Here is a 27,109-nt window from a genome sequence, read left to right on the forward strand (position 1 = left end):
TTGTTTCTTCTTAAACTGTATGCTTTAAACTGTAAGATTGTGCAGATGATGGGTTATTGACTGTGGAATGTACTATTCTTCTATTTAAAATCTCTTAGTTGGCGTCAGTTTTGGTCTGTTGATACATTTGCCTCAAAACTAATCAATTTGCAAATTATTGTTTTAAATCAACTTCAAAACTTTAACGGCTAACTCTAGCACGCAAAATATTTTCACTTTATGTTTGCTTATCGAAAGCTGTACGCCTTTCCGTAAGCTTGATGAGGCTTCACCATCGGAGCAAAAGTTCAATCTGCGTTGGAAGCCATACGTTTCTGAGAATGTGAGTTGTTATTGTTGGGCGTGTTTTTCCCTTTTGTCGCGTACCAGCACCAGAACTTGCGATAAACATTCCTTTTTTTTAAAGCTGGTTTAACCATATTTTACCTATTCAAGATCACGTAACACAAGTTGTTAATAAGGAGCTCGTTCTTTCGATCATAAAATAACTTAAACCTTGTCTTTGGTACGCGCTATTTCCAACATACCTTTTTTTTGAAAGAATATTAAAGCTCTTGCGCCGATAGAATTAAAGTAGCACTTCTTTCTTAAGCAAAACGGCAAACTATCTTGTGCTCTTAGCTTCAGTGAAAACACACTTCTTGTTGAATCATTCACCCTAGTAGAAGGGTAGAAAGTTTTCTTGCAACTATTTGAGCTCCCTCTCGCCTATATCGTTCCGAAACACTCCCTCCGAACGCTAATGCTCACAGTAAACGAACCGTAGAGTAAATGCAGCGGAAAGCCATTGTCCTTTTACCGTACCGTTGGCCATCGTCCACCGGTGAGTGGAAATCTATCGACAACCACCCCACCCAACCGCTCCCGCCAACTTTACGGGCAATTAAATTAGGAAAATTATTAAGCTCCTGCTAAGTGAAACATAAAACTGTGAAACTCGGCGCCGTTTTGGTGAACTTTTCCTTACCTCGCCTTCTCACCGGCGAGTCCATTGTGTTTTCGCGCTGGTGTAACATTGTACGTTCACGCCGTGGATGTGCTGGTGTGGAAGCGCGGGCTTGGGGAAAGAATTGTGAACTTTGATGTCACCCGGCTCCTGTCGAACCATTAGTAATGTAAACATACTCATTCACGTGTGTCCACCATTGAACGTGTGGGGTGGTCTAGTTGGGTGAAACCTTCCAGGGACAGAAACTCTCTAATGATAAGAAGCGGATGGATAACAGGGAAAGGTACGACAGTGGATGAGAGAAAGAGAGCGTGAGAGAAAGGGAAAAAGTTTGGACACATCGCGCACCCACCCAGTTCCCCATGCCCAACTCGATCCCTTGTTAAAAAGGGATACTTTTCTTCCTTACGAAGCTGGTTACGTTAGGTGCTTTGTTTCCTTTGCTGACGGACACTGTGCTATGGTAGCAGTCCACCACTGAAACGAGTTGGCGCACAGTCGCGAAACCCACCCACAAACGCACGATAAAAATAAAAGTGGCTCCTTTTTCGGAGCTCCCGGAAACAACAATGCTGGTCACCGGCGGCATAATGCGACAACCAACCAGACACACAAATACACGTAACTTGATACCTTTTGCGAAAGGATAGGACACACCGGTAGCCGAAGCTCGAGTGCGCTACAAAAGCCCCGGGAATGGACGTTTGTGTAAAACCCAACTGGGAGTTGTGTGTGTGTGTGTGTGTGTGCTTGTGCCTTTTTTGCCTGTACGACCAGCATCCGTAACTAGGACAACGTGAAACGTAACGACGCCAAAACCTCGACGACACCGCTCGGGGAAAACTCGCTCGCATCAGAATAAACTGCAACCGGGTTAGGCTTTCATTGCGCTCCTTTTGAACACACGCTCCCCCCTGAACTCATCGTCCGTCGACTGCCCTAACCTATTCGAACGAATTGTTTGAACATCCACCCTTTTTTAGCGCTTTTTTGTATCCAAGGAGTATACCGTTTCCGGTAGGATAAAACTAAAAAGGAGGAAAAAATAGTCAGGATCCCGATCCGCGATGCCTTCAGGGTGTGTTATACTACACTTGGTGTGAAACCGGCTCATATTCGTTTTGCGCGAACGTTTTCTGCTACTATCGGTGGTACTATTGTGCTGTCACGCCTTACAGCGCATATATAAGACAGCGGGTAACGTACCAGAGCGTACACGAACGCTTGGGATTTTTTAGGGCGGATATTTGTTTGCTTGTTTGTCTTATGATTCGCTTATGGTGTGACCATTTCTGTCTAGCTGCTTGCCACTTTCTTAAAGTCTTTCTGTGCATTGAATTTCCACTTTTAACATGCCCATCCTAAACAACAAGGATTGTCACAAAGAGTAAATCTACTCCAACTCAAATGTACACGAAGGAGCGCTACAAGTTAAACTCTAAAACTGTAAAAATGTTAGAATCCCACACCAGTCTTACAGTTCGTAGCACGCTAACTTTCTATCAAGAGTGCGACATAATGCACTACTCCCGGTGGAAGGATGGTTGTTTGCCAGCTATTCTAAATTTTCTTCCGGTTCACGCTATTCTGCTATGGGTGGAATTGTTTTCACATTCTTCAAACTTTTCTCCATTTCGTTTGTCATGTGCTTTAGCATTGTTTTCGGAGCGTTGAAGAGTTTGCTTTTTTTGTGTTAAAAATTATTGTAAATGTGTACTGTTTCGTACATTGTTTTGTTATGTTCATACTTCTACTTATGGAAAGTTTTATTTAACGGCATTTTATCCTGTATTGAATGACTTGTTTGTATCAAAGTTCGCATTTCATGCACGTCTACTTATTTAAAATAATTTTTAGAGCTTCGTGCACATAGAAGCCCGTTGAAAAACCTAAAATATATTGATTAATAAATAACTCTATTGCTTAACTAGCTGTTTATATGGTACAACGAAGTAATCTTCATTATGAGGCGTTGTATGTGTAGCGCCTAAATGTATGCAATTTTCGTATAAACGTGCATTTTCAACATTATATCTGACGTGTCTTTAAAACTAAAATTTTATTAAATATGCTGCCCAAAACTAAACTCACCGGTAGCTTTAACAACCATCATTTCAATCCTGCATCTTTCACCAAATCGGGCGAATAACGAAGAGCAACAGCAGTTATATTCCATTGCAGTGCTTCATCCCGTTATGGAACACCGTACCGTTATGCTCGACCCCAAGACCGTCCGCTCGGTACATGGTACATTTCCATATGCAATTCATATATATGGCTAACAGAATTCTTTTACTAGTACGCATCGGATTTCGCCGAGATAAATACCACTTTTGCGATGTTACACACCAACACGGGGACGGCCAGAAACTATCGTACTGACCTTTCCTAATGGTGCATTTTTCCCTGTTTGTAAATGTGCGCTAGGTTATGAGTTCCTGTTTTTTCGCTAGGTGCTGAAAAGGATTCTGTTTCTGTCCATTCTCTTCGTACGCTATCATTTGCAACGTGTAACCTGCAGTGCACAAACCGTTAGTGCATGTTAGATTTAATTTTGGAAAAATGAGATTCAACCTGTGTATACCTGTACCACCTGTGCAAGCTAGAGAAAAATGCATCACAAGGGAGAAACCCCAGACAATTCCCATTTTTCGGAATTCGTTTCCGTTTGTACCCAAACACCTGGCTCGAAGGTGGGGCTGGGAAAATGAAAAGTAAGAACTCCCGGAATAAGCATTTTAAGAGTTTCACAACTTTTTTCTCCACTTATCTCGAACGACCGTGTAATGACACAGCCTGTGGTTTTGTGTGGATAAAGTCGGGTCGAACCCGGGGGGGGGGGGGGGGGGGGGGGCGATGGAACTGCAGAGATTTTTCTGTTCTCGCGTTCGCCGGAGAACGCATGCAGAAGGCATCACCTAAATCCGCCTATTTGCGTTAACCTTAATGGGGACCGGAAATCTTGTTCCCACTGCTATTATTCGCGATTTTGCGACCATTGGCACAAGCCTGCCACAAGCATTAAGCTTATTAACTGGGATGGTGTAACGAGCGTAAGGTTACCTTTAAGAGCTTTTCGCTGTGTAGCAATGTTGTACATAAAGTGTACGTGCGTGTCTGTGTATGTAGTTCACATCCATACGAGCCGGAAAACCTCGAAATGGCTTCCTGCTGTGTGATACTAATTCATTAAAGTGTGTCCTTGCGTGGGTTTATTAGCTACGCTGGCTCACTGCTGGTTGCTCTTTTACCTTACCTTCAGAAGGATAAAAAGCACCACCTGGAAAGGATGTTTCTTGATTGTGTTAAAAGAGAGGAGGAAGTTGCACCAGACAAGAAAGCATTGAAAAGCTACACATAAAATTAAAATCATGACGAATCCCGGAAGCTGTGGCTCATTGCATTTTTCAAGAGCACAAAAAGGGTAAAATATTCAAAATTTACCTCTTTTTCCTTCCTCTGCTCATCCTATTTCCGTCCCAAAAGCCATCTGTGTTAGTACACTTTTTATCTTTTAGCACCTTTCGTCGCCGAACTTCCTTTTTTTTCTGTGGAAAAGTGTTTTTGGTGTTTTCATCACCTGCAAAAAAAAAAACAGCTTTCCTCCTGCTACCAAACAAGCAAACATTTAGTTTATGTTTTGCACTGTGTCCACCCCCGTCTTTTGGGGTGTCTGCTTCACGTGTCCACAGCAGCGGACAGAAGGCTTCTGACAACCGCTTTTAGGGATTTTATTTTATTTCATTTTATCTCATTTCAGTTTTATCTATTTTGTTTTTTTCGCGTTTTGCAACCAGACGTCTCCCTGGCCTGCCAAAGTTTACCCATTCAACATCGACCGAGGCTAGTCATATGCTTCGCCTTGATATCCGGTAGAGCTGGGACACACTGGCAAGCTAGTTTGCTAGCTGGCAGGGTTTTGGCAAACAGAGATCCGGAATGCTGATCTCTTTTTTCCTTTTTGGGGCCTTTTTAGTGGGTTGTTGGTGTACTGGGCGATGCTATCTCTAATAGAGATTAAATATTTATTAAAATTTATCATTAGCTATCCACTCTGTTTCGATGCAAAGGCAAACTAGAAGCCAACGGTGAAGAAAGGCAGAGAAAAAACATCCCAAATGCCGTATGGCATCAGTTCTAGTCGCTGGTTCAACATTGCCAACACGTTGTTGCGCTGAATGCTGAATGCCACCGACAGGATAACGATGTGTGCTGGATGTCATTTGTGGATTAACCGAGAAGGCAATCACTGATTCAGTTAGCGTTGTTTGCGCTTTTTGTCATTCCACTCTGTTCCGCTTTTAATTTGATAAAATCGGGATAAAATGGTGTCCCCGCTACGGTATAAACTAAGACGCGCTGCGCCGCTATGACATCTTTAAGGGGACAGTTGTTGCTTTAGCGTATGGTGTGTCCTTCGTCGGCGAAGATAAGCGTACTGACCAGGGCCGTCCACACACATCCAGCACTAGCTTATAAAATTATCGAACGAAGTGTGGGATCTAGCAAAGGATGAACCGAAGCGAGTTAGACGGAGACCCAAGCCATAATCCGTGGTCACATCGACTTGGAAACCATTTCTGCCAATACCCTGACAGTAATGAGAAAGGTTGGTCGCTTAGTTAGTTAGTACCGACAATGGAACTAACGAGCGTGGTTCCCTGTTCCCATTGTTATCCCTGTCGCCATGAACCGAACTCACTGCATTGCCTTCAGGCGGAGGAGGAGTCACAGCAACGAAATAAAAAAAAAACGCCCTGTCTATCGGCGTACTATTGCCGAGCACTAAAAGCAATGAGTGTTGCTTTCAATTATTCATTCTACCACCACCACCACCACCACCACCACCGCAAGGATACTGAGGGTGAGCTTTTTTCAATGTATTTTCCAACCAGCGCGGGTGGGATGGGAAAAAGAACACAGGCACGTAATGGGACCGAAAGCACCGTCATCGTGTCGTTCCTTGTTGCAAATTGATATAAACAGTCAAACGCTGTTTCTTTGCGGGGACACCGAGCGTGACTAAAGGAATGCTTAGCCGATCTTGTTTGCGTGTCGGTGTGTGTACTTGAGTAACAATCAAGTTTTCCACGCCGCTCGTCGAAACTTCCTGACCTTCAACCGTTAAAACGATCCTGGCAAAGTATCGCCAAACAACCAAACGTAACCCCTTTTTTGCAAACAGATTAAGCGAGGTTTTCTCCATTGTTGCGAAGAGTGGGCGTGCTCTCCTCTGGTGGGTTTTTGGAGAAGCGTTAAATTTTATCGTCCTCCATTCCGTGCCGATGTAGCGTCGCAGAGCTCGAACAACTTCGAAATCGACACTTTCACAACCGACTCCAACCCTTGCTTGTTAGGAATTTGGGTAGAAATAGTGGATACACTTGGTTAAGATATCTCCCGTACCGTGTTTGATGGCAGTAGCATCGATTGTCCCATTATCGTCAATGCTTTTTAGTGGGGCAAGCGTGAAGCAGCTTATCTTACGCGCCCCTTTACGCTCGTGGCGCTCTAAAGCGCGTTGTGTGGATCGTTTACTTTTTACGGTAAAAGGATTTACATCAGCCAGTAAGCAAGCACAAACGCACTGTCGCTATGGTAACAAGCGATTGAATGGTAAAGCGTTCGCAAAAAAAGGGAGGGAAACTGCGAGAGCTGAACGTAAAATAATGAACCGATGTGTAACCGTTTCCGATCGATCAAATAAAACGTGATTGGGGAATTTTGATCATGAAATCAAGACTAGTATTGCTTTTTCATCACAGGGGAGATAATTCTTTAAGGTTTTCTTAGACACATTTGATACCGATATGGAAAGAAGCATTTAAATTGTTAAAGTGTGTGAATTTCATTTTCCCTAACCAAAGAAAGGACATCTCCCTTCCTTCAACTACACGCTTCACTTTTTTATCATAAACAAACGTCAACTATAATTTTGATTTCTGTGACCTTCAAGTCGGTCAGCCGCCATTCCCTACCGAGTTGAGAGTTGAGAGAAACGATTCCAAGTTCCTTCGTTAGTACAATATCGACTCCACCAACATGTCCCTTTCCAGCGAAAGCAACTTTCGGAGGCATAATTTATTCCAAATTATAAACCATTGACATCTCCAAATATTGGCATCAGTTTATTGTGGGCTCCTCCCTGCCTTCTACCAATTCCAAAAACGGGTGGTTTATGTAAAGCAAAAAATGGAAAAATAAGCCCCTCCCAATGGTATCCCCCATGGCCCACGAACAAATCACAGACCCTCCCCAAACACAATCGGTTGGCAGCAGCTGCGTCGCATACAACAGCTCAGTTGACATCATCATTTAAAATCTCCCAACGGAGTTTCCTCATGCCCCGCGGGTTTTGCCCCTTGCTCGCAACCCTTCCACTTTGCTCCGTTCCGGGGGCGCAATAAAATGATGAAGTATTTAACCCCATTTGGATACTGGTTTGTTTCCCATTGTGTGTCCATAGATCCTGCACGCACAGGCAAACTTTCTGAAACGTAACGATTGTAGATTTTAAATCCCAAAAGTTTGTTTTCTTTGCTTCTTCTTGCTGGATTCTCCAGACCTCGCGTCTCTCTCTCTCTCTCTCTATCGTTCTCTTCATTCTGGTGTGTGGCTTTCTATCAGTTTTACTTTTATTATTACTTCCTGACGCTTCCTGTCCGCCTTTTCGGATGTTTGTTTCTGCTTAACGCTTTTCGCTTCACAGTTTACGAGAGTTACGGTCTTGTTTCCTTCTATTGCCCGTAGCTTATTGCTTCTAGCTTAATGCGTTTGTTTGTACTTTTGTTGTCTTGTGTTTTGTAGGTATGTTTGTGTGCGTTTTTCTTTTTTATTTCAATCAGTTGTGCAAAGTTTGGGCAAATTTTCTTGCTCTGTGTATTAGTGTGTATTGCTTTTGCTTCAGTCGCTACACGATGAGCTGGATTATATTGATTTTTAATGAATCATAATAATAGTTTCAAAGAATTACTATACCATTCCCTCCATACCATCAACATATCCTTCTAGAAATCGTCCATCGATAGTATGCATGTATGATTCCATCGTAACCATAGTACCCATCCCAGCACTAAACCACACCCCTTCCCTAGTTGTTTTCCCCCATTTCCATGCTAGCTAATTTCCCCTCCAATATGGATGCTCTGTTTTCCGTCTCCCCATCCCTCCCAGTTTGATCGTGCCCCATTCATCCTATCCCTACCAGCCCCACCCTTTTTCATAGAATGCGCCTACCTGTAGGCAAAGAATAATCGCACGTCACTAACGCACAACCAACGCAACCGCCCGTTTGCTTGGCTGTGTTTGTGCTTCTTTTTCTTTTCTTTTTTTCTTTCTCTCCCTCTTTCTTTCACGCACCGTCTACACAGGACACATGAGGCCTTCGTCACCGTTACTAGACTCCGTTAGAGATCAGTTCGAGGACTATGATCAATTAGCGAAAGATTTTACAAGAGTATTTTTAAATTCCGAACCATCGTGTCTTCAGAATGCACAGCTCTTCGATGTCGTCTTTCTCGTCGGCCAATCGAAGCAACGGGCCCGCTTCATCGGCGTCCGTGCGATCCTTGGCGTGAGGAGTCGTGTCTTTCAGGTAAAGGAAATGGGCGCTTACTAGTGTTTATGGTTTGATGCGTTTTTATTTCTGTTGTTGCAATCATGACCGAGCACTTCCCCTTGCATTGGTACCCTGTCACTCATCATCAACTCGATCGTCCCGCAGGAAATGCTGTATGGCATACAAACCGGTTTCGGGTCACCCCAAGTCCCCGTAGCAGAGTTACTGGCCCGTCCCGCCCCTACCCTACTCTCCCCGCAGAACCAACGACCGAAGAGTAGCAACTTCCTGCAGGTACCGGACATTGAGTCGCCCCGCCCGAAGAGTGTGCCCTCGTCGCCGATGGTGAAGCGTGCTTTCTCCCGGCTGGGCACCATCACGGCTGGCTGGGGACGCTCGATCCGCAAGCAACAGTCGCAGCTGAACGCGGAGGACAAGAAGAAATGGGCTTCTTCGCAAGATTGCTCTGGTAAGGATTGCTACAGTGCAGAGTGGTAAAGTTTATTGAACGCTAACGGATAATATCTCCATCCAGATAAAGATGGCAAGGAAGCTAGCTCCAAGAGCAAAGCTAATGCTGGACAGTTGGCCGTACCGCGGCTGTCGGTATGTGCCGACGCGCAGAAGGTAGATCGGGCAAAGCTGGCCCAAACGGAGTTTACCATTATCGAGTTTGATCCGGAGACGTTCCGAGTGCTGCTGGATTATCTGCACACCGGTAGCTGTCCGTTGACATGCACTTCGATACCTGGTAAGTGCATTGGACGAGCTCTTTGAAACATCACTCAACTTGTGTTCATGAAACCCACAGGACTAATCTGTGCTGCCGAGCATTACGATCTACCAGAACTGCTGCAGGCATGCTTTCACCATGCGAAACAGTTCCTACGCATCGATGTGGTCTGCACGATGCTCACCGCTCTCGAGAACTACTACTGGCGGTATACGTCCGCCTCGGAGCTGGTGAACATGATACTTGCCTTTGTGGAAACGCGTGCGTACGCACTGTTCCAGAATACGGACTTTCTTACCCTCAGCGAGAGTATGGTGCAGATGATTATGTGCCGCAACCTCGAGATACCGGAGGTTCGAAAGTTTGAAGCGATGCTGGCTTGGGCTAAGTATAAGGTAAGAGCTAAACATTTACTTCATTAGTCATACTCATCTGACCTGTTTAACCCTTTTTTTTTTTTTTGGTTACAGGTAAAATCGAAAGCATCGGCCAAAACGGACGCCAAGGTTGAGTTCCGCTGCATCATGGAGCGTCTGGCACGTGATCTGAAGTTGCACCGCATATCACCACAAGAGCTGATCAAGATCGTACTCCCATCGAAAGCGATCAAGAACGAGCGGATACTCGAGACGCTGATGTACCAGGCCAACAGTGGCATGTACCGGATACAGGACAGCTACCTGGAGGCATGCCAGCAGCGGCTCCAGAAGCAAGACTCACGCTATAGCGAATGGGGCGAAAGCTTCGACTGTGGCTTATAGGATGAGGATCAGCTGTAGGGCGAGTACAGCTGAGAATCCACCCACCAAACCGCACCCAATTGTACCAACTAACCAACCGATCAACCGTAGCCCTTGTGACATCCAACTCCGGTGGCATCTACCCAACCTGTGTGTTGGTGTTTATGTGTTGACTATGGCTCCACCCTTCATGGCCGCATGTCACGTGTTGGAATAAGTGTTCAATGTTTTCTGAGGGAAGCGTGCCCTCCGTCATCCCCCGAACAATTTAAACCCCTAAAACTAACCGTGGCTCTCGTCTACCCGTTAACATCGGTAACGGTGTGCTTGGGCGAGCATAGCAACAATTAACTACACCGACCAGATGTGTGTATTGTGTGAATGTGTGTGTGTGTGTGTGTGTGTAGAAAAAGAGAAAAAATTATTTAAAAAAAGTCGCTGTTACCTGGTGTTGTTCCCATGCCCCTAACCGACCGATCCCACATAACGTTGAACGTATCAAGAACGAAGAAAAGAAAGAGACTATATTGAACCAACATTGGAAGCTATGTCTTAAGAGTCCAACCACCAGATAATCTATAAACATTATGTTTTAGCTGTGTTGTCACTAGGATATTCAAAGGAAAGCATGCAAACTGCTTGCCGCTCCTAACATGCCAACGGGACAAAAGGGGCAAACAGAACGGTTCCACCATCCACACACCACCACTAGAGTAGTTACTACGTTATGTTTGTGCGCATTGTTTGCCAAACTAGTTGCTGTTGCCTCGAATGCCTTTCGTGTTATCCCTTCGTTCGCGGCCCGATAGTCCATGTTCCGATTCCTATTGATAAGTGTTCTTAGTTCCTTGGAATGTTCTTGCGATGAGGCAAGATGCGATGCAGAACTAACTCAAGATGTGTGCCGGAAATTAGTGCCACCCACATCATTAGGCTGGGCAGGGCAGCAGAGCAAACCGAGGTTCGGAGGAGAACAAGGCAAACAAAAGATGGATGAAAAATACAGAAGAAGTAAAAAAAAAAACAAACACAAATACACTTTCTCAATGGCTGTTGAATATAATTATTGTAATATTTAGTATGATTATGTACATACATACACGTAAATATACATATACATATACAAGATATACATATATATAGAGATATATACATATACGATATATATATTTATCATAGATGAAAGGAGATAGGGATGGAAAGGAGGACGTGTGTCTATATGGTCGAAACATTTGCTAGTTTACTCGTGTGTGTACTCCAAAGCAGCACAGTCCGTGAATGAAATGAACAAAACAACAAGCAAACAAACAATACATATTGCAGATGCCAAAGTAGGAAGGAGCATAAAACTAAAAGAGCAGCCCCCAGGATACGGGAATGGGGGCCAAACTACGGCACGAAAGTCAAACAGGTGTATTAATTCCTCAACAAATGTGACGAGATTTTATGCAGAAATAAGTGCGTAAGCTACATTTCCTTTAGATCTACCGCCAAACAGCAACAGCAAGCACTTTTGATCGCCAATTCTCGAAGGTTTCGAATGTTGTAAAGAATAAAGCTTACAAATTTTTAAATAGCTGATCCCACACCCCCCCTCGCTGATGCTGTTTTGTAGTGGAAGAAGATATAGCAGATCAGTATACAATGTTATTGAACGCGATAAACAACCCATCTCTTCCCCAGTTAAAAAGGTCACAGACTAACAACCATTTAAGTTTGCATAGTAGTAGACCGAATCATACACAGTCCTCTGTATAGATAGTATACCGACTGGCAAACACTAATGGGCACAATGATGAGCCCAGTTCGGACACGGAACATAAACTTCCTAACTCCTGATACTCACGTCCATATCGAGCGTAACAACCAATGCCAAACGAAGAAGGGCGAATGAATTCGCAACCTTAGTATGCCATAGATTCGTTGCTTATACTACACAGTACACACAATATCGAATCGAATAGAAAACGAAAGCGAAGCGAAACAGTAGCGCCACAACGAACAACCGGAAATAGCCCAATTTGCGACTTAAAAGGATCGTTCCAAAATCTTAAATTCGTCACTCACTTTCCTTCCGAATTAGTTGTCTACTGTGATTTTCGTTCTATGTTCTCTTCCTGCTGTGACGCATCCTTACTCTCCAAATTTTCGGTCCAATTTTATTCATGTTGAATGAATGTCGATTGTATTGTATAGACAAAAAAAGACAAAAAAAAACATCAAACTGGAAACCCAAAAAAATGACTAAATATTGAGTGTTTATATATTGCGCTCGTATGAAACGCGCTTAAACTGAACATAAAGAAAATTGCGCCAAACAACGTATGGATTGGAACACTCACTAAACTGCAAAACAAAAAGAGAATTAAACATGTTGGTATAAAAACAAAAAACAAACAAAAGCTATTCGTATGAAAAAGTCTGTCTTTTGTTTCCACATATCCACACATTCCACAAAACTCCATTAAATCCGAACTAATGATCCCGGAAGAATATCAACACGTGGCTGGATGACAAAATGTACTCTGCGATCGTACATAATTGGCTCGTTTGTGTTTAAACCGAATGTGAACGCTTCATGCTACGCCGAATGACAGCCAACGCTTCAACGTACAAAACTTCAAAATGAAGCATTTGTGTAGCGTTTTGCAACTGTCAGATATGTCAATAGCCGAAGCCTACAAAGAAGCCCCGTGAAGGTGGAACGCATTTTCACGATTTTCCGTGAGAAAAATCGAGAAAAACGGCGTTAAAACACACCCGGTGCCTTTTTTCCGTGGTTCAGTTGGCGGTGTGGTGCGTTTTTCGGTAAACGGTAACACGTACACGTACGGGCGAAACGGTTTCGAAAGTGTTTTTGCGCTTCATCTGTGTGCCCGTGTATACTTGCGGGTAAATCAAGCAAGTGGGGCGATGCAAGTAGCAGCAGCAGCAGCATCAACATTGTTGGTGGAATTGGTGTAATATTAATGGGAATTGGGAAAATTTTCCCCATTGCAATGTGGCTACTGTGTTTCCTCTATCGATTGTGCGAATTAGCTGCTGATGTTGAGTGAAAACTATGCGCAGTGTTTGTTTGTGTTCCATACATAAACAAAGCGATTTAAAGGTTACGCGAATTTGCAGTGCAACTATCGGTAAATAATGCGACGTTATGGAAATTCTGTGTGAGTGCTGTGAATCGAAGAAAGTTTATTTGGTGGTATTGTTTACGAGGGATCTTTCAAGGACGTAGGAGACCTCGCACAGTGATCTCCGCTGGTAGCAAGCACGGATTACGACACAATCTCCCCCTCCAATCTTCCACCCATCTGACGTGACGCTGCAGCTGACGGAACATATGGGAGTTTTTTTTCGTCGGTCCATCCTACAATCTGCTTGGTTGTCGTCTTGTACGTTAGAATTGATAACAAGCCCTTTAAAATTCTGAACCCGACATTTAAATGGACGTTATCAATCAATCAGGCGTGGTTGGGAGCAAAACGCACTCGAAGGAGTGGTACATAAAATATGCAGTTGAATCATTGTGACGTACGCATGAATCATGAATGTTTATGTTAATTGACTCGACTAACCCCAACTACGGCAGATACTCGTTTTCAACTCGTACATTGGAAAGTGTAATGTGTTTCTAATGATGATCGCCAGCAGGAAAGGTATGCAGCGAAACAAGTTTGTTGGCAGTAGTGTGCAACACAAATGCTAATCGGAAGAGCAATTGCCACCTTATCAGTCAGGTGGTAATGCCCTACATTCATTGCGTTTTCCATTTTGCGCATCATAATACGGCGTTTCATTAGTGGGCGACGGTGTACGTTTGGTTTGCGTATGCTTTTGACAGTACCATTTACCATTAATCGCACAACAGTTGGTAGAACTTCATGGAGTAGAATGAGAAGGAGCAAAATAAAAAGAGAGAGCGCATAGATTTAAAAAGATCTCCTGCTCTGCCTCTGCCGTGTGCGTTCATTGTTGGCCCTTCTACACACGCACCTTCGTATGATGCCAGCGCGTGCCCTCTATTCCCGTTGGACCGTTAAAAGAATATTCTCTCTCGCGTACTCTCTTTCTCTCCGAATTATCTCAACCGTCTTTCTCACATTGGTGCTCTCGCTCCCACATTATCATCGAAGTATGCTGTGAGTTTACATCGACCGTTCATGCTGTCATTTTGGTTCAATGTGCTGTCAAACCGCTCCATGCACAGACAGACCTGAGTGCGCGCGCGCTGTTACAAGTTTTATTTTACTACTATCTCTGTATACACCACGCATTGTTTTTTGGCCTTACCATTTAAAGTGTAATAAAAATATAGTACAGGCCCCATTTGCGATTCCAAGGTGCTGACTGATCGATCGGTGTTATAATTTGCTTATTTTGATTCTTATCTAAACGGTTAAGTCAGCAGATCGAGAGTGCATATCCGTGAAAAGTGACCAAATGTGATTGTGCTTGATGAAGAAATAAAGTTATAGTTAAAAGTACTCCAAAACGTGCAAGAAGATTCACAGTGCCGAGAACCGGTGAAAGCCGTTCATCGATACCTCTGTTGACACAGCTTTGTCGCACCCGTAATAGCCATCACCGACAACAGACGAGATACGCCCAGTCTGTGTCAGTCAGCCCCCAAAAACCGGAGCACCCATCTTCATCATCAACCCCCGTCGGTGACGAAAAAAAAAAAAAGATTGCACCGAAGTGTAACCGGGCACGGCAAAATCACGTGCGTAGGTGCGCAATTTTTTGCGGCTTGCCATCGTTTGCAAATTTTGTGTCCGAGTGTCCGAGTGAGAGTGGTGTGGGCTACTAAATTGGCGAGCACAAATTTTCCTCGAGTCCGTGCGAGTCATCATCATGAGCACTCCCGAATATGAGAAACGATTCCTGCGTCTTCGCAGTCCCGCTGCCCGTAAGCTCTTCTCGATCAGTGACTCTTCCTCCTCGCAAGATCGCTTCATTCCCTGCCGGTAAGTAACATATTTTCGGCCATGACCGAGGCAAACATCGCTAAACGGTAACGGAATGTGTTAACTAAAGTTGGACCCTTCTTCTCCTGACTCACTTTCAGAGTAAACAACAACTGGACTACAAACTTTGCTACGCTCAGTACGAAATCGAACGAAAATTCGCCCCAATCGAGCAAAAAGCAGCGTGACTGTGGGGAAAATGCACGGGACAGTTTGGCCTACAGTTGTCTGCTGAAGAACGAACTGCTCGGCACGGGAATCGATGATGTGAAGCTAGCGGCGGACGATAAGAATGGCAGTGGTGGCGGAGGAGGCGGTGGAAACAGTGGAGGGAGTGGTGGTAGTGGTGGGGGAGGTGGCTTGTATGCAAACAGCAACCGGACAAGACTGTTTAAATATCAGTCTCCGACGAAACAGGTACGTAAAACATAGTTCATAGCCAATAAGGAAGGTTGTCCATTAGCACAAATTATCGAGGGGATCATTTTTCGGATCATCACTAGTCTGTGCTATCGGTAGCATACGCGCGGTTTGTTGCTGCGTGTCACGTGGCTGAGATACTAAATGATACATTTTTAGGGCGACCTAATACAAGTTCTTGCAATTTAATACATGCAAGGTGTGAGGAAACCACGACTGTGCCTTTTTATTGCAACCTGCTTTCCGCCAAGCGTTGATTCACGATTAGAGAAGCAGGTTATAAGTGCCCGTTTCTGGACAGGAGATAAAATGGGACCTCTTATCGGTAATGGTTTCCACACACCACGCGGGGTTTTTTTTTTTTGTTATGCGTAGAATCAGGAATACATTTCGTAAAGGCACGAGCAGCATACCGGGTGCAGTTGCCGATAAGAAGATGGCTTGTAAGGTTTTCTTTCTGCTGATAAGAAAAATGTGAGGCGTACGGTGTAGAACGCTTCCGCCTGCGTACCTGTGTTACAGACTATGTTTGTGTAGTTGCATCGCTTGATAAGGAGGCGGCCCAACCCAGGAACTTCCAAGCCTTGCACGTTACAACATGTGACACGTGTACTTGTTCTCTGACGGACGATGTTGCATTTCGCTTTGTTTAATTTTACTAACTCTCCTTGTCTGTCTGTCACCCACACGGTCGAGAGATAAGCGAAATTTAATGACATTTTTCGCTTCACGAAGCCTCGCATTATGTCACTGATCCGGTTGTTAGACGATACGGCCTGGTGACTAACTCGGCTGCATACTGTTGGCGCAGTTGGTGATGCACCATCGATGGATTGCTAGGCGTATGTTGTTTCAACCTTGTAAGCAAAACAAAAGCAATTCCTATTTATGGCGGATGACGATGTATTTGTTGATGGGAATGCAAACTTAGAGGATAACCTAGAATTTATAGGCATTTGTTTTACTTTTTTATCACTTAATAAAACCTAAATCTAGTTCGATTTCTTCCGCAACAACCGCCAATTGCTATTGATATAAAATCATTGCCGATAAACCGTCTCCCAGATCGAAATGCTTATTCCTCGGCTAGATCGAGTTATGATGCCGCTATGCATTTCGTGCGTGTCTCCTACCAGGCAGACAGACACGCATGCCGTTTGGTAACATTCCACCGCCGGTTGTTTATTAATAGAAACAAAATTTTAAACCATTGACCCGAAGAAGATTGCTATAGATAGGCGGTGTGTCATGTGTGAGGATGTTCAGAACGCTTTATCATTAGCTCATTGCTACTTGTGCCTCCGTGGCGGATTGAGCTAACAATACTAACAGCGAACAGGGTAACTCTTAACTGAAATTATACGTTTAAAAGTGCGATAGAAGTCTGTGATGTCTGCAAAGGCATGGTTAGAATTTTTAATTCCTTCCATTCTACTTTGATGTCTACATTTGGCACCTTTTTCCGAAACCACACACGCACCACGCATTCATAAAAGCGGAAGGAAGGAAGAACGCATAAGGAGATCGAATGTTCTTTTTCGAAATTTTTATTTCCTTGCTTCCCACATACAGGAAGGGAGCCACAATACCAGGGCTGGTCGACCTATACAAATACAAATAAATACAGGATGGTACAAACCATATTTAGAACATTTCCTTAACACTTTCCCAGTCGTGCGAAATTCCCCTTCACCTCGTGACAGGTTGAAATAGAAGCAGAAAAGCGAGAATAATATAAGAAACAGTTCCACATGGTGTAATAACTATTGGGACGGCGCCCAATACGATGGTTGGACACACACCGTTGGTGTGACGCGGCTAGATGCTTATCATCACGCACTGCTTTATGGTATGTGATTGATCGTGCGATCTCCCGGAGCGGACCAACACGACGATGACGGCCGCTACTGCTGGCGTTGCGGGCCGCGCCATTTATCGGTAGGCCGCGATCAGATAAACTGCTAAACGCTAATCAAACCATGCTACCCATTTACCCGGCCCAATAGTTCGCTCCCCTTCGTATCCAAAGCGAAGCGACATTGGTTCGGTGATTACACCTCCTACCGTGTGGACCCCGGAAAGAAGACAGCTAAAAACAAACAGCAAAATATGCCGAACCACACAAACGTTTACCCGGGAGGGAGGGGGGGGGAGAGAGAGAGCTGAGGGCAAAATATGCCGAAACCATATTAGCATAAGTTACGTGTCTTTACCCTGGGGCGGCGTTCGTCCGTTCGGTCGTTCAAGTTCATTGGCGTTGGTAAATGCATTTACCAGCTGTGGATGTTTGTTGTCCCATCGGTGCAGCCGTTCTATTTCTTTTTTTTCTTCTTCTTAAAGCTATGATTCAGAAGAAATCTATTTATAAATTTATATCATGAAAATCAGTTGTTTTTGCCATTTGATGAGAAAGAAAACGGAGCATGAATCTCACAGCAATAATGCGCCGGATCGGATCTCCGTTCCAGTAGCAATTAATGCAATCATCATACAAATCGTTCCTCAAACGAGGACAATTTAGTGAAAAGCTGCAAACCGAATTTTGGCAAAACTGATTGTCTCTTCCAACACTACACAGTTCCGTGCGAAACGTGCGTAAACCTTAGCTTCACTTTCATCCATCCACCGGGAACACTCGCTCCACACTAATGCGCTTCAAGCTTGGGAGGGGGGACGTTTAGCATATTAATTTCAATCTACGCAAAAATCCCGTACTGTGCCCCGGATAGAGCGATAGAGATTGTAGATTGACAGAAGTGGGCGCACAGCAAAAAGCAAACACACCAAAATCAGTCCGAACGCATAAAATATTCGCGAATTCGTTGACGCATCCAATACGCACGTCCCCCCCCCCCCCCCCCCCCCCCCCAGCACGCACTGCCGATGAGCCCGCTCGGTAAGTTTTGCCAATTTCTTTCCGGCGTGCTCTAATGTTTATGCGTATGTGTGCTGGTCCCGCCGATCATCCGGAAGCTCCATTTTTCTTTAACCGATCCATATATGTAGCTGCGACCGAGCGCGCTCCAGATCGACCGATATATCGGTATCGGAACAGACATTCATTGACAGCAATTACTATGTAAACGGTTTCGCAAGTCTTTCCAATTTTTTTCCCTTCTCTAACTTCTTTTAAAACCGATCAAATGCCCATTTCCATTAATTGCTTGATTGAAACGTTATTTAAAACCGATTCCGTCTTGTCTTTTACACACGCACAATCGATCGCGCGCCGCGATCCTTTACGACGGAAGCAAAAGGAGTTGATTTTTTGCAACCCAATTTTTTCGCAAATAGAAATCCGAAACCCGATGCGTGCACCCTCGGGAAAAAGCATGTGCAAAAGTCAAAAACGGCACATTTCTCCCCTCCTTTTTTTTTTTTTTTTGGTAACGCCAGAAGAAAAAAAATCGCGATAATTAAGAAATCGACGTCCCGACGAACGCTCGAGAGGAGGAAGATCCCAGCAAAAAGGTGCGTACGGCGACGGATCAACCAATGTATTCCGTCCGGAGGTGGATGTGAACCACGCATGCTTCCTCCGTCCTTCCGACACCCGGTACGGAGACAATTAATTACTGCACATTATGAACGTGAATGTGTTTGTGTGTGTGTGTGTGTGTGTGTGTGAAAGGTAAAGGAATGGAGGATTCAATTTTCTGTTCGTTTTTTTTTTTGGATCTAGTTCTACGGCGTACGGCGGCGTGCGTGTACGCAGTTTTGCGAAAATAATTCCAAAAGTTATCCATCCATTGCAAGCCAGTTAGTAACCTGGGGGGTGATGCTCTTTGTTTTTGGCAGCATTTTTCCACCCCAAACCTCTCCCGCAAAGTATATAAAAAAAACATACGATTTGAACAAATTGGTGGCAACAATGCTTTTCCGCCATTTGTGGTAAAGTAAACGAAAGACAAATGCGTGTGTCTTAATTTGAGAATGAAAAATCCATCCGCATCCCTTCACGCACCTTCGCCATACCACTTGGGGGGGGGGGGGGGGGGGGGGGGGAGGTGGGGGAGGGAGGGTCCGTTGCTTTGTGCGTGTCGGTTATCGCGGGTTGTACTGGCCGTAAACCCGTAACCGTTAATTGAAAAAGAAAAACGGCCACTAACCGGGTGAAAAAGGCAATGGACAACAACGCTATGTGAAGAGGTGGTGATTGCTTTACTAGGTTTATGTGTTTTCTATTAATTTTTTGCACACGCACCGGCGTGTTAGTATGTGCGTAGATGTGCGTGGCGCCTTTACATGCATGCCACCGGTTTTACGCACTGAGTTTTCGGAATGGAGCTTCGTAAACGAATCACCGGGGTGGGGATGGCAAGCAGAACACGAAAATAGGAAGCCCTAGGAAGAACCGTCGTTGGACAGCTTAACCAGGGACAAATGTTCCGTTTGTTGCTGCTTCTATTTGTTGTTAAATGTCATCATTTTTCATCCAACTTTATTAGTAGACCCCGCCACCACCCGCACCTGTGGAAACCGACGGTTGTTTGATTGGGCGCTGATTTGCACGGGAGCTCCGGCGGATGGAGTTTGCTTTCCTTTTTATTGCAGAACGACACCGCCAGTCAGGCAGAACGCATTTGTCATAAATGGTCATTAGGAGTACTAATAATGGCGTTATTATTATTTCGCAAATTTAAAGCCACAAAGCATTCGTTTCTGTGTGTCCGGGCAACTGAACCAATTTGTATTTAGCCGCGAGAATCAGGAACTGTGGACAAAGTGCGGCCTATAATGAAGTCCAATTTCTTGCACCAATGGTCATCGCAGTCCCGTATCGCTCCCGCCCAGCTCTCTTCCGGCGGTAGTGTTGCGCACAATATGCCTTCAAGATCACATGGTCGACGACGTCGGTGTTGCTGCAATCAATTGAACCTGGTGGACCTTTTTCCTCCTAGTTTTGTTCTTGCCTGTGAGCTGCGAGTGTGTGTGTATGTTTGTTAGTCCATTAATTGTTCTAAAATTGCCTCTATGCTTCATTTGTCGGGAGCTATGTGCATCCATAGCAGGGATTGATCGATGCAGCAGGCCGTTTGTATGTCCGGAGCGATAACGGCTATCATCAAGTTCGTGCTTTATTACCGGCAAAATGTTATTATGTTTGTTTTGATTTTTCCCTGACGGGAAGATGCAACAGTTCTGCTTGTGGCGTCGGCCGTATTGCAAAATGCTCACCCAAATGTTGCATGCTGGTTGGCCCACATATGTTGTACCCTATAAGAATTAGGAGATGATCGTCAAGGCGCCAACATGTTGTTATTTTTGGGGGAAACTGCGATAAGAGACTTTTAGGTGTGTCTTCTTTCCCCAGGCTGGGATCAATTATTTCTGGCGCTGCACTTGACGAGTGTCGGATTGGATGTGTCTGGGTCGCGTTTTGATGATGGTGGTCTGCTTACAGTATCACAATGGCGCTTCAGGTCAACGTGATAAGGCTCTTTTACCATCCGGCCAAGGCCTTTAGTAGTGTTTTTTTGGTTTTTGTGTCATATATCCGCCAGCCAAAGTGAGAAGGACGGCGGGATCCATCCGATCGTGAGGGACGTTTTGCGTGAATGTGCTTTATTGGACCCAATTAGCCCACGTGTGTTGCTCCATGAAGTGTTCACAACAATACACTCCTTCTTGTGCGTACTTTTTATACCTTGGAAGTGTTGTGTTTGGGTAGATTTACAGCCATTTTGGTTTTAAAAATCTGCGCTCGTCACTCCATACGAAAGGGAGCATTTGTTAAGTTCTAACGCCCTACGAATCGCGCTGCCCTCGGTAGTAGATGGAATGTTGGGCACGTAATTATTGTTTTATTGAACCCCAGCACACTGGACCCCCCTGTGCCCTTCATATTGGATCGGGAGATTCGCAATAATAAGCCCGCCAAAGACACCGGCCCACCGAACCGTATCGTTGAGGTGACCTTATTATTTCGATTCGTCTCTTTTGATTTTCGCTACCACACTTACGATGTGCGCGCGCAATCATCTTTACAGTTTATGTGCCAAAGCTTCTCCCGCTTAATTCGGTAGCATGGTTCAGCGAAAGTGTCCAATAAATTCGCAAACGTTGTCTTGTCTCGCTGGCGGCTGTCTGTCCTTCAGCCAAACCCAGCAGCGGGTCATCGTCGGATGGTTGGATTCGGCAATAAAAGGACCGAGCCGAGAACCTATTATCGGTGAAGAAAGGCGTGTCGCAGGCAATGTTTGGTGTGGTAGTAAGGCAAATGGGTCTACAAATTCTGCTTCCAGCCAGACGCTTGAAGTTTGGGCAAGGGTGAAGGAGGGTTTTTCTATAGATTTAGGGTTCCGGTTATGAGCAATTAATTTAGCACCGTGATAGTATGGCGCCTTACGCGAGTTTTGTTATAAGTTATTGTTATTATTTAAGTTATCTGTGTGCACATGTGTTTTTTAATTCAAACATATCGTTTTAAAGTTTCAAACTTATAAATATTTGTTTTGTTTTGCACAGCAACGTCTTGAGGTCTTGGACTATAATTTCTGAACTTTTTGGCTCCATTTTACTTTTGATTAAGTCCTCATCATCATCATCATGTTGACCTGCTCTTTTAAAGAGCCTGCCCCATGCCCCAGCCAAAAAGCCTTAAAAGAACCTGACCCCTACCGGTTTTTTGCCACCGTCAGGATATCCGGTTCTCCGTATAGCTCAGCAAGCTCGTGGGTGATCCTTCTCCTCCACAATCTATGCTCGAACACACCGCCAAAGATGCGAATGGTCCGGAGGATGCGACGCTCAAACACGCCAAGAGCGTTTGCATTCTCCGCTCAGATGGTCCAAAACTCGTGGCCATATAGGATATATCTACATTTCTTGCAGTCTCGAAGACTTCTGGATCTCAGCAGACGGTGAAGGCCGTAGTAGGCACGATTTCCCTGAACAATGCGTCTCCGGATTTCGCTGCTGACATCGTTATCCGAAGTTACGAAAGTCCCAAGATAGCAGAACTTCGCTACTACCTCGAGGTTGTCGCCGTCGACTAACACGCTGCTTCCCACTCGGGCTCTGTCACGATTAGAGCCTCCAGTAAGCAGGTATTTCGTCTTCGTCGCATTGATCATCAATCCAATTCTTGTTGCTTCACGTTTCAGTCGCGTGTACGCCTCACACACCTTCGCTGTCGTCTTGCCAACGATATGAATATCATCCACGATCAATATCAGCCAAGAAATTGAAGAGACCGGTAGAAAATCGTGCCACGGATATAGTTCGTATGACGCTTCGTATGACAAGGCTATATTGAACGGTAGACAGGAGAGTCCGTCCCCTTGCCTCAGACCGCTGTGAGATTCGAACTATTCCGACAACGTAGAGATCTGGCCCTCTCGGCATTTCTGGAGGATCTGACGGAATGTGAAGATTTGGTTGGTGGTGGATTTGCCTCCAACAAAACCCGCTTGGTAGTTGCCGACGAAATCTGTAGCAAGGGGGGCATGTCTGCAGAACAAGATCTGGGACAGTGTCTTATAGCGGCATTAAGAACTGAAATGGCACGATAGTTCGAGCATTCCAGTCTGTCGCCCTTTTTGTAGACTGGGTGCCCAGTTTCCACTCGTCCGGTAGTTCCTCCAGATCCCAAATCTTAACAATCAGTCGGTGTAGGATGGCGGCAAGCCTCTCCGGCCCCTGATTGAAGAGCTCGGCCGCCAGTCCATTACTACCAGCAGCCTTGTTGCTTTTAAGCTGCTTGATGGCGCTGGCAATCTCATCCAGAGATGGCGGAGACACTTCGTCTTCTGCACTGTTGCTGTCACTGATGTTGTTACTGTGTTGTCCTGGGTATTATCATATCTTTTTAAATCACTTCACGTATAGTAACATATAAATAGATTTCGTTTTTGTTCTCACAAAAAGTTACCATTTCGCTGCTTGTGCATAACCGCACCAAAGTAGATAAGCACTTTTAATTGATAAGCTTTCCAAAAGAGAGGCGTGAGACTTTTGTTTTGTTCACAGCGCTCAATGACGGCACTTAGACTTGTGGTTACTATCGTTCGGTTTATCCAAGTCAAATTAGGACCTCAATGAGGGCGTATTTGACTGCCTCTGCATGGGGAACTAAACAGTGAATGTAGTTGTGGACCACCGGAGCGGCTCGGTGATAATGCGACAACGGCGCTGGTCTTCAAGTGGCAGAATCGGGGTTCAAATCCCATCCGGACCTTTACCCCGTGGTTGAAGGCTTGACTGTTGAAATGAAGTGCGACATGCTCTCGCTGTTAGTTAGCAGTATCTCGATCTGACAAGAAAGAAGAGACGTGCAGAATCTAGCTAATGGGCTGAACAGATTATAACGGAAGTCATAATTGAGATCGGTGGGATATTTTGCGGTGGTGGTGTGTGCATTGTTTGCAGCATAAACTGCTAGTTTTCCTTCTCCGTTGATTTACGGCTGCATACACTTTCCAAACTGACCGCAATATGTTGAAATGCACCGTTGCATTGCACTGAATGCAACCACTTACTGGCCAACGTTGGCATAAAAGTGTTAAATTTAAAACACATTCAAACATGATGGTTGCAGCGAATTGAAGAGGGAAACCGGGTGCAGGTAGAGACACGAAAGTAGTTTCGCGCGGTTCCGGTGCATATGCAATCGTGGCTCAAAGCTAACTGTAGTCTGTGTCTTGAAGTGCGAAGAAAAGTGACTTGCACACACGAGTGCAACGACTCAAAGCAAAATACAGAAGAAGAGCACAAACAAAACCCCCCTAAGTACCACCTACCTTTCTTCCCCACACGCCAAATTGTGCGGTGGAAATGGTCAAGAAATCATAAAATAAACAGTGCGATAAGTGGTGCTGTGTGTCCATAATCATCTTTTCGGCTTGTTGCTGTCCGCTGCACGCGGAATGGCAAGTCAAAACAGAAATAATAATCTCTCCTAGCGCATGTGTTGCACATATTATGCCGGTGCAATATGCTGTGATTCCTTTCTTTATCGTCAACCGCGGTTCCTTTCCTTTTTTATTTTCTTTACTTTTGGCACGAAAGTGCAACTTTAGTGCACTTGGAAAAAAGAAGAAGTAAGGTAAATAATAAAAAAAAAGCCAAAACACGTAAATTTAAATCCGCGTCAGAATGGGCGGTCAGTGAGTTGCGATGACAAAAAAAAGGAAATTCTTTTCTCAACTTGCGAACCCGTTGACCGGCTGTTGACCTGCAAAAAAATATGCCAAATGATTGCAAAAACTTGCATTTGGATTTGCAAATACAATCAATCATTTTGATTGGGAATGATTGTTTACAAACTGTGTGAGGACTTTTTCTATTCCAATTTTTATGATTTTTTTAAGGCATTTTCAACCAAGCGATTCTTATCGAACCTAAATACCTATTGATAAAATTGCCTTTATATGAAGCATAATACAAATATGTGTTTAGTTTATTTGTGTATAATAACTTGTCAAATATTACATTATTTCCACAAGTAAATAATGACCGCTTTAAACAGAAGTTTTTGTTCTTTACTCGTAGCATTTTTATCTGTAAAAACGTTCAGCCGTAACCGAATATGGCTAGACGTGTTACGCCCAGCAGCACGGCTGCAAGCGCGCTTCTTGCGTGTTGGCAGTGATTTTCCCCCAGCAAAGGCCTTCAATTGGCGAACGTTTTTGGGGCCTTGCTTCGCGAGTTGAGCGCACGGAGAAATGACCGCTTCGAAACCGCCCCCCCCCCCCCCCCCCCGCGCGCGACACCTTGCTTCGCTTAGAGCAGCATCTCCGTAAACATTCACAAAGTTGTCGATGCGCTTCGGCTACCCTTTTTCTTCGATTGAAACGGAAACAGCAACACCATCACAGCCTATGGCGCTCGGCTTTAGAATTAGACATTTTCGGGAATTAAGAACATTTAAGGGGTTATTAGACTCGGCCAATTTTTCGCCAATCTCTTTTGGCATTTTTTTGTTTTTTTGTTAAACTGGGCGTTTGACACACAATTGCCTTCGACTCGCTGTATTAACGAATTAGCACTGAAATGATTTTAATTATTTCAATTTTGGAATAGGAATTATCTATCCCTCCACAAGAACATTCATTTTAAAATGGGATGGAATTTAGAGTTGTTCTAAGTTGAGTTCTGCAAAGTTAACGACTCACTTGGTCACACCAAGTAAAGGGTGCCCCCGAAATTATAAGCACGACTTCTAAATGACGTTTCTAGTAAACGGATCAACGTAAAACAGCTGAATCTTGATATGCATGATTGTTTACATTCAAAGTTAGTAGCTAGTGCGTTGAAATTATTTTTTGCAATAGCTAAAATGTTGCGCGACTCCTAACATTTCGCTAAGTCAATTAGCGAAATCGGAAGGTGTGAGTCTCGCAGCCGTACGAACCGGCCATCGGAAAGATTCGGGAGGGGCTCAGCTTCGAGGATGCGCCGAAAAGTGGCCAAAATCTTGGCCCTGTTGATCAACAGTTGGACCGGGAAATAGCAAAAGCGTTCAAGCAAGAGAAAGGAATGATCCATTCGCGATGTGGCTCAACAAAACTGCGTACATCAAAAAGAATCCGAAACGGAGTACAAAGCAGGCCGCATGCATTAAACAACGGGCTCGGACGCTGTACGATAAGCTGCTGTGTCGCTAATCCTCATGTATCATCATGGACGATGAATCGTACGTAAATTTTGACTACAAAACTCCTCATCCGGGTAGTCAATACTGCACCGACAAATCTATATTTCTCGAAAAAAAAAGGGCGAAAGGGTGTGGCAAGCCATTTGCCACACCCGAACCCGAACTGCCCTGAAGGCCTGAACGATTGAGTTATTTTGGGCGCTAACAAAGGCACACTTGAGAAAGCATTTAAAAGGCTGCGGAGAACATCGACAGTTTTCAAAAAGTCTAAACTGTTTTTCTCCTAACTGAAATTGGCTTTCAATATTTCGTTGCTTTTGTTTTCAAAAACAGCCGATGCATTCTGCGATACGATAGACTCGATCAATTGATCAATCAAACTATGTGGAACAACTGATCCTTGCGTCGAACACCTTCACGATCAATTGGCTGATGCACGTTCTCCCACAGGTTCTCTATAGGGTTCAGATCCGGAGATTGGGGCGGTCAGTTCATCACCATACTTTCATTATCCGTAAACCACTGTTTGACCACTTTTTGGCGGTGTGCTTGGGATCGTTTTCTTGTTGAAATATCCATTTTAACGGCATATTGCATTCAGCATAAGCGAATGTCATTGTACATGAAACGGACCATTGTTGCATCGATTTGGACCAAGACCGTTCGCAGAAAAAAACATCCCCAGAACATTACTTTGCCTCCGCCATGCTTCACACCGTTTTCTGACTGTAACGTGAATCTAAGCGTTTTCCAGCTGGTGCGATGTACACGGCAAATCATGTCGCTTAAAAAAATTGGAGCTTCGACTCCGCCATTTCTGCACATCCCAGTCAATATGAGATTGAGCGTACAGAAGTATTTAATTCCGGTTCCTAAGTGAAATCAGAGATCCGGCTTCAACGGCACCGTCATCTGATTGTCCGGTCCGAAAACTGCATATCCATTCGCACCTCGAACGAAGATTTGAAAGGATCCTTGTGTCATGCTTCGTACGATCATAGTGCCCTCTCTTAGTGTGGTGGATCGTGGTCTTCCACCTCTATTTTCCACATAAATCTTTCCGAAAGAAACGAAATTTCGAGAATTGTGTAGATACGGTCTATTTTTTGCACCTCACCTTTTCACAAATTGTTTATGGAGACTTT

The 27,109-nt window shown here is 44.5% G+C and overlaps 3 protein-coding genes across 7 annotated transcripts in view; 2 read left to right on the forward strand and 1 right to left on the reverse strand.

Annotated features, from left to right (window-relative positions):
- The window catches only part of LOC126556690 (uncharacterized), a 100,251-nt gene extending 90,180 nt beyond the window's left edge, over nt 1-10,071 (forward strand). For all 5 annotated transcript variants that reach the window (XM_050212122.1, XM_050212123.1, XM_050212125.1 and 2 more), the window contains 5 exons: nt 8,320-8,543; nt 8,673-8,976; nt 9,043-9,258; nt 9,319-9,635; nt 9,711-10,071. In XM_050212122.1, coding sequence (XP_050068079.1) covers nt 8,320-8,543; nt 8,673-8,976; nt 9,043-9,258; nt 9,319-9,635; nt 9,711-10,001 — 1,352 coding nt within the window. In that variant the 3' untranslated portion in view covers nt 10,002-10,071. The remainder of the gene's footprint in view (nt 1-8,319; nt 8,544-8,672; nt 8,977-9,042; nt 9,259-9,318; nt 9,636-9,710) is intronic.
- The window catches only part of LOC126559434 (cytochrome b5-like), a 95,609-nt gene that overhangs the window by 56,748 nt on the left and 11,752 nt on the right, over nt 1-27,109 (reverse strand). The gene's annotated exons all lie outside the window — the stretch shown is intronic.
- Nucleotides 14,835-27,109, forward strand: part of LOC126557843 (fizzy-related protein homolog) — a 444,135-nt gene continuing 431,860 nt past the window's right edge. Inside the window, exons 1-2 of the mRNA XM_050213747.1 lie at nt 14,835-14,947; nt 15,049-15,364. Of these exons, the coding sequence (XP_050069704.1) occupies nt 14,835-14,947; nt 15,049-15,364 (429 nt within the window). The remainder of the gene's footprint in view (nt 14,948-15,048; nt 15,365-27,109) is intronic.

This window comes from Anopheles maculipalpis, chromosome 2RL (assembly GCF_943734695.1).
Source record: "Anopheles maculipalpis chromosome 2RL, idAnoMacuDA_375_x, whole genome shotgun sequence".
Lineage (NCBI taxonomy): Eukaryota > Metazoa > Arthropoda > Insecta > Diptera > Culicidae > Anopheles > Anopheles maculipalpis.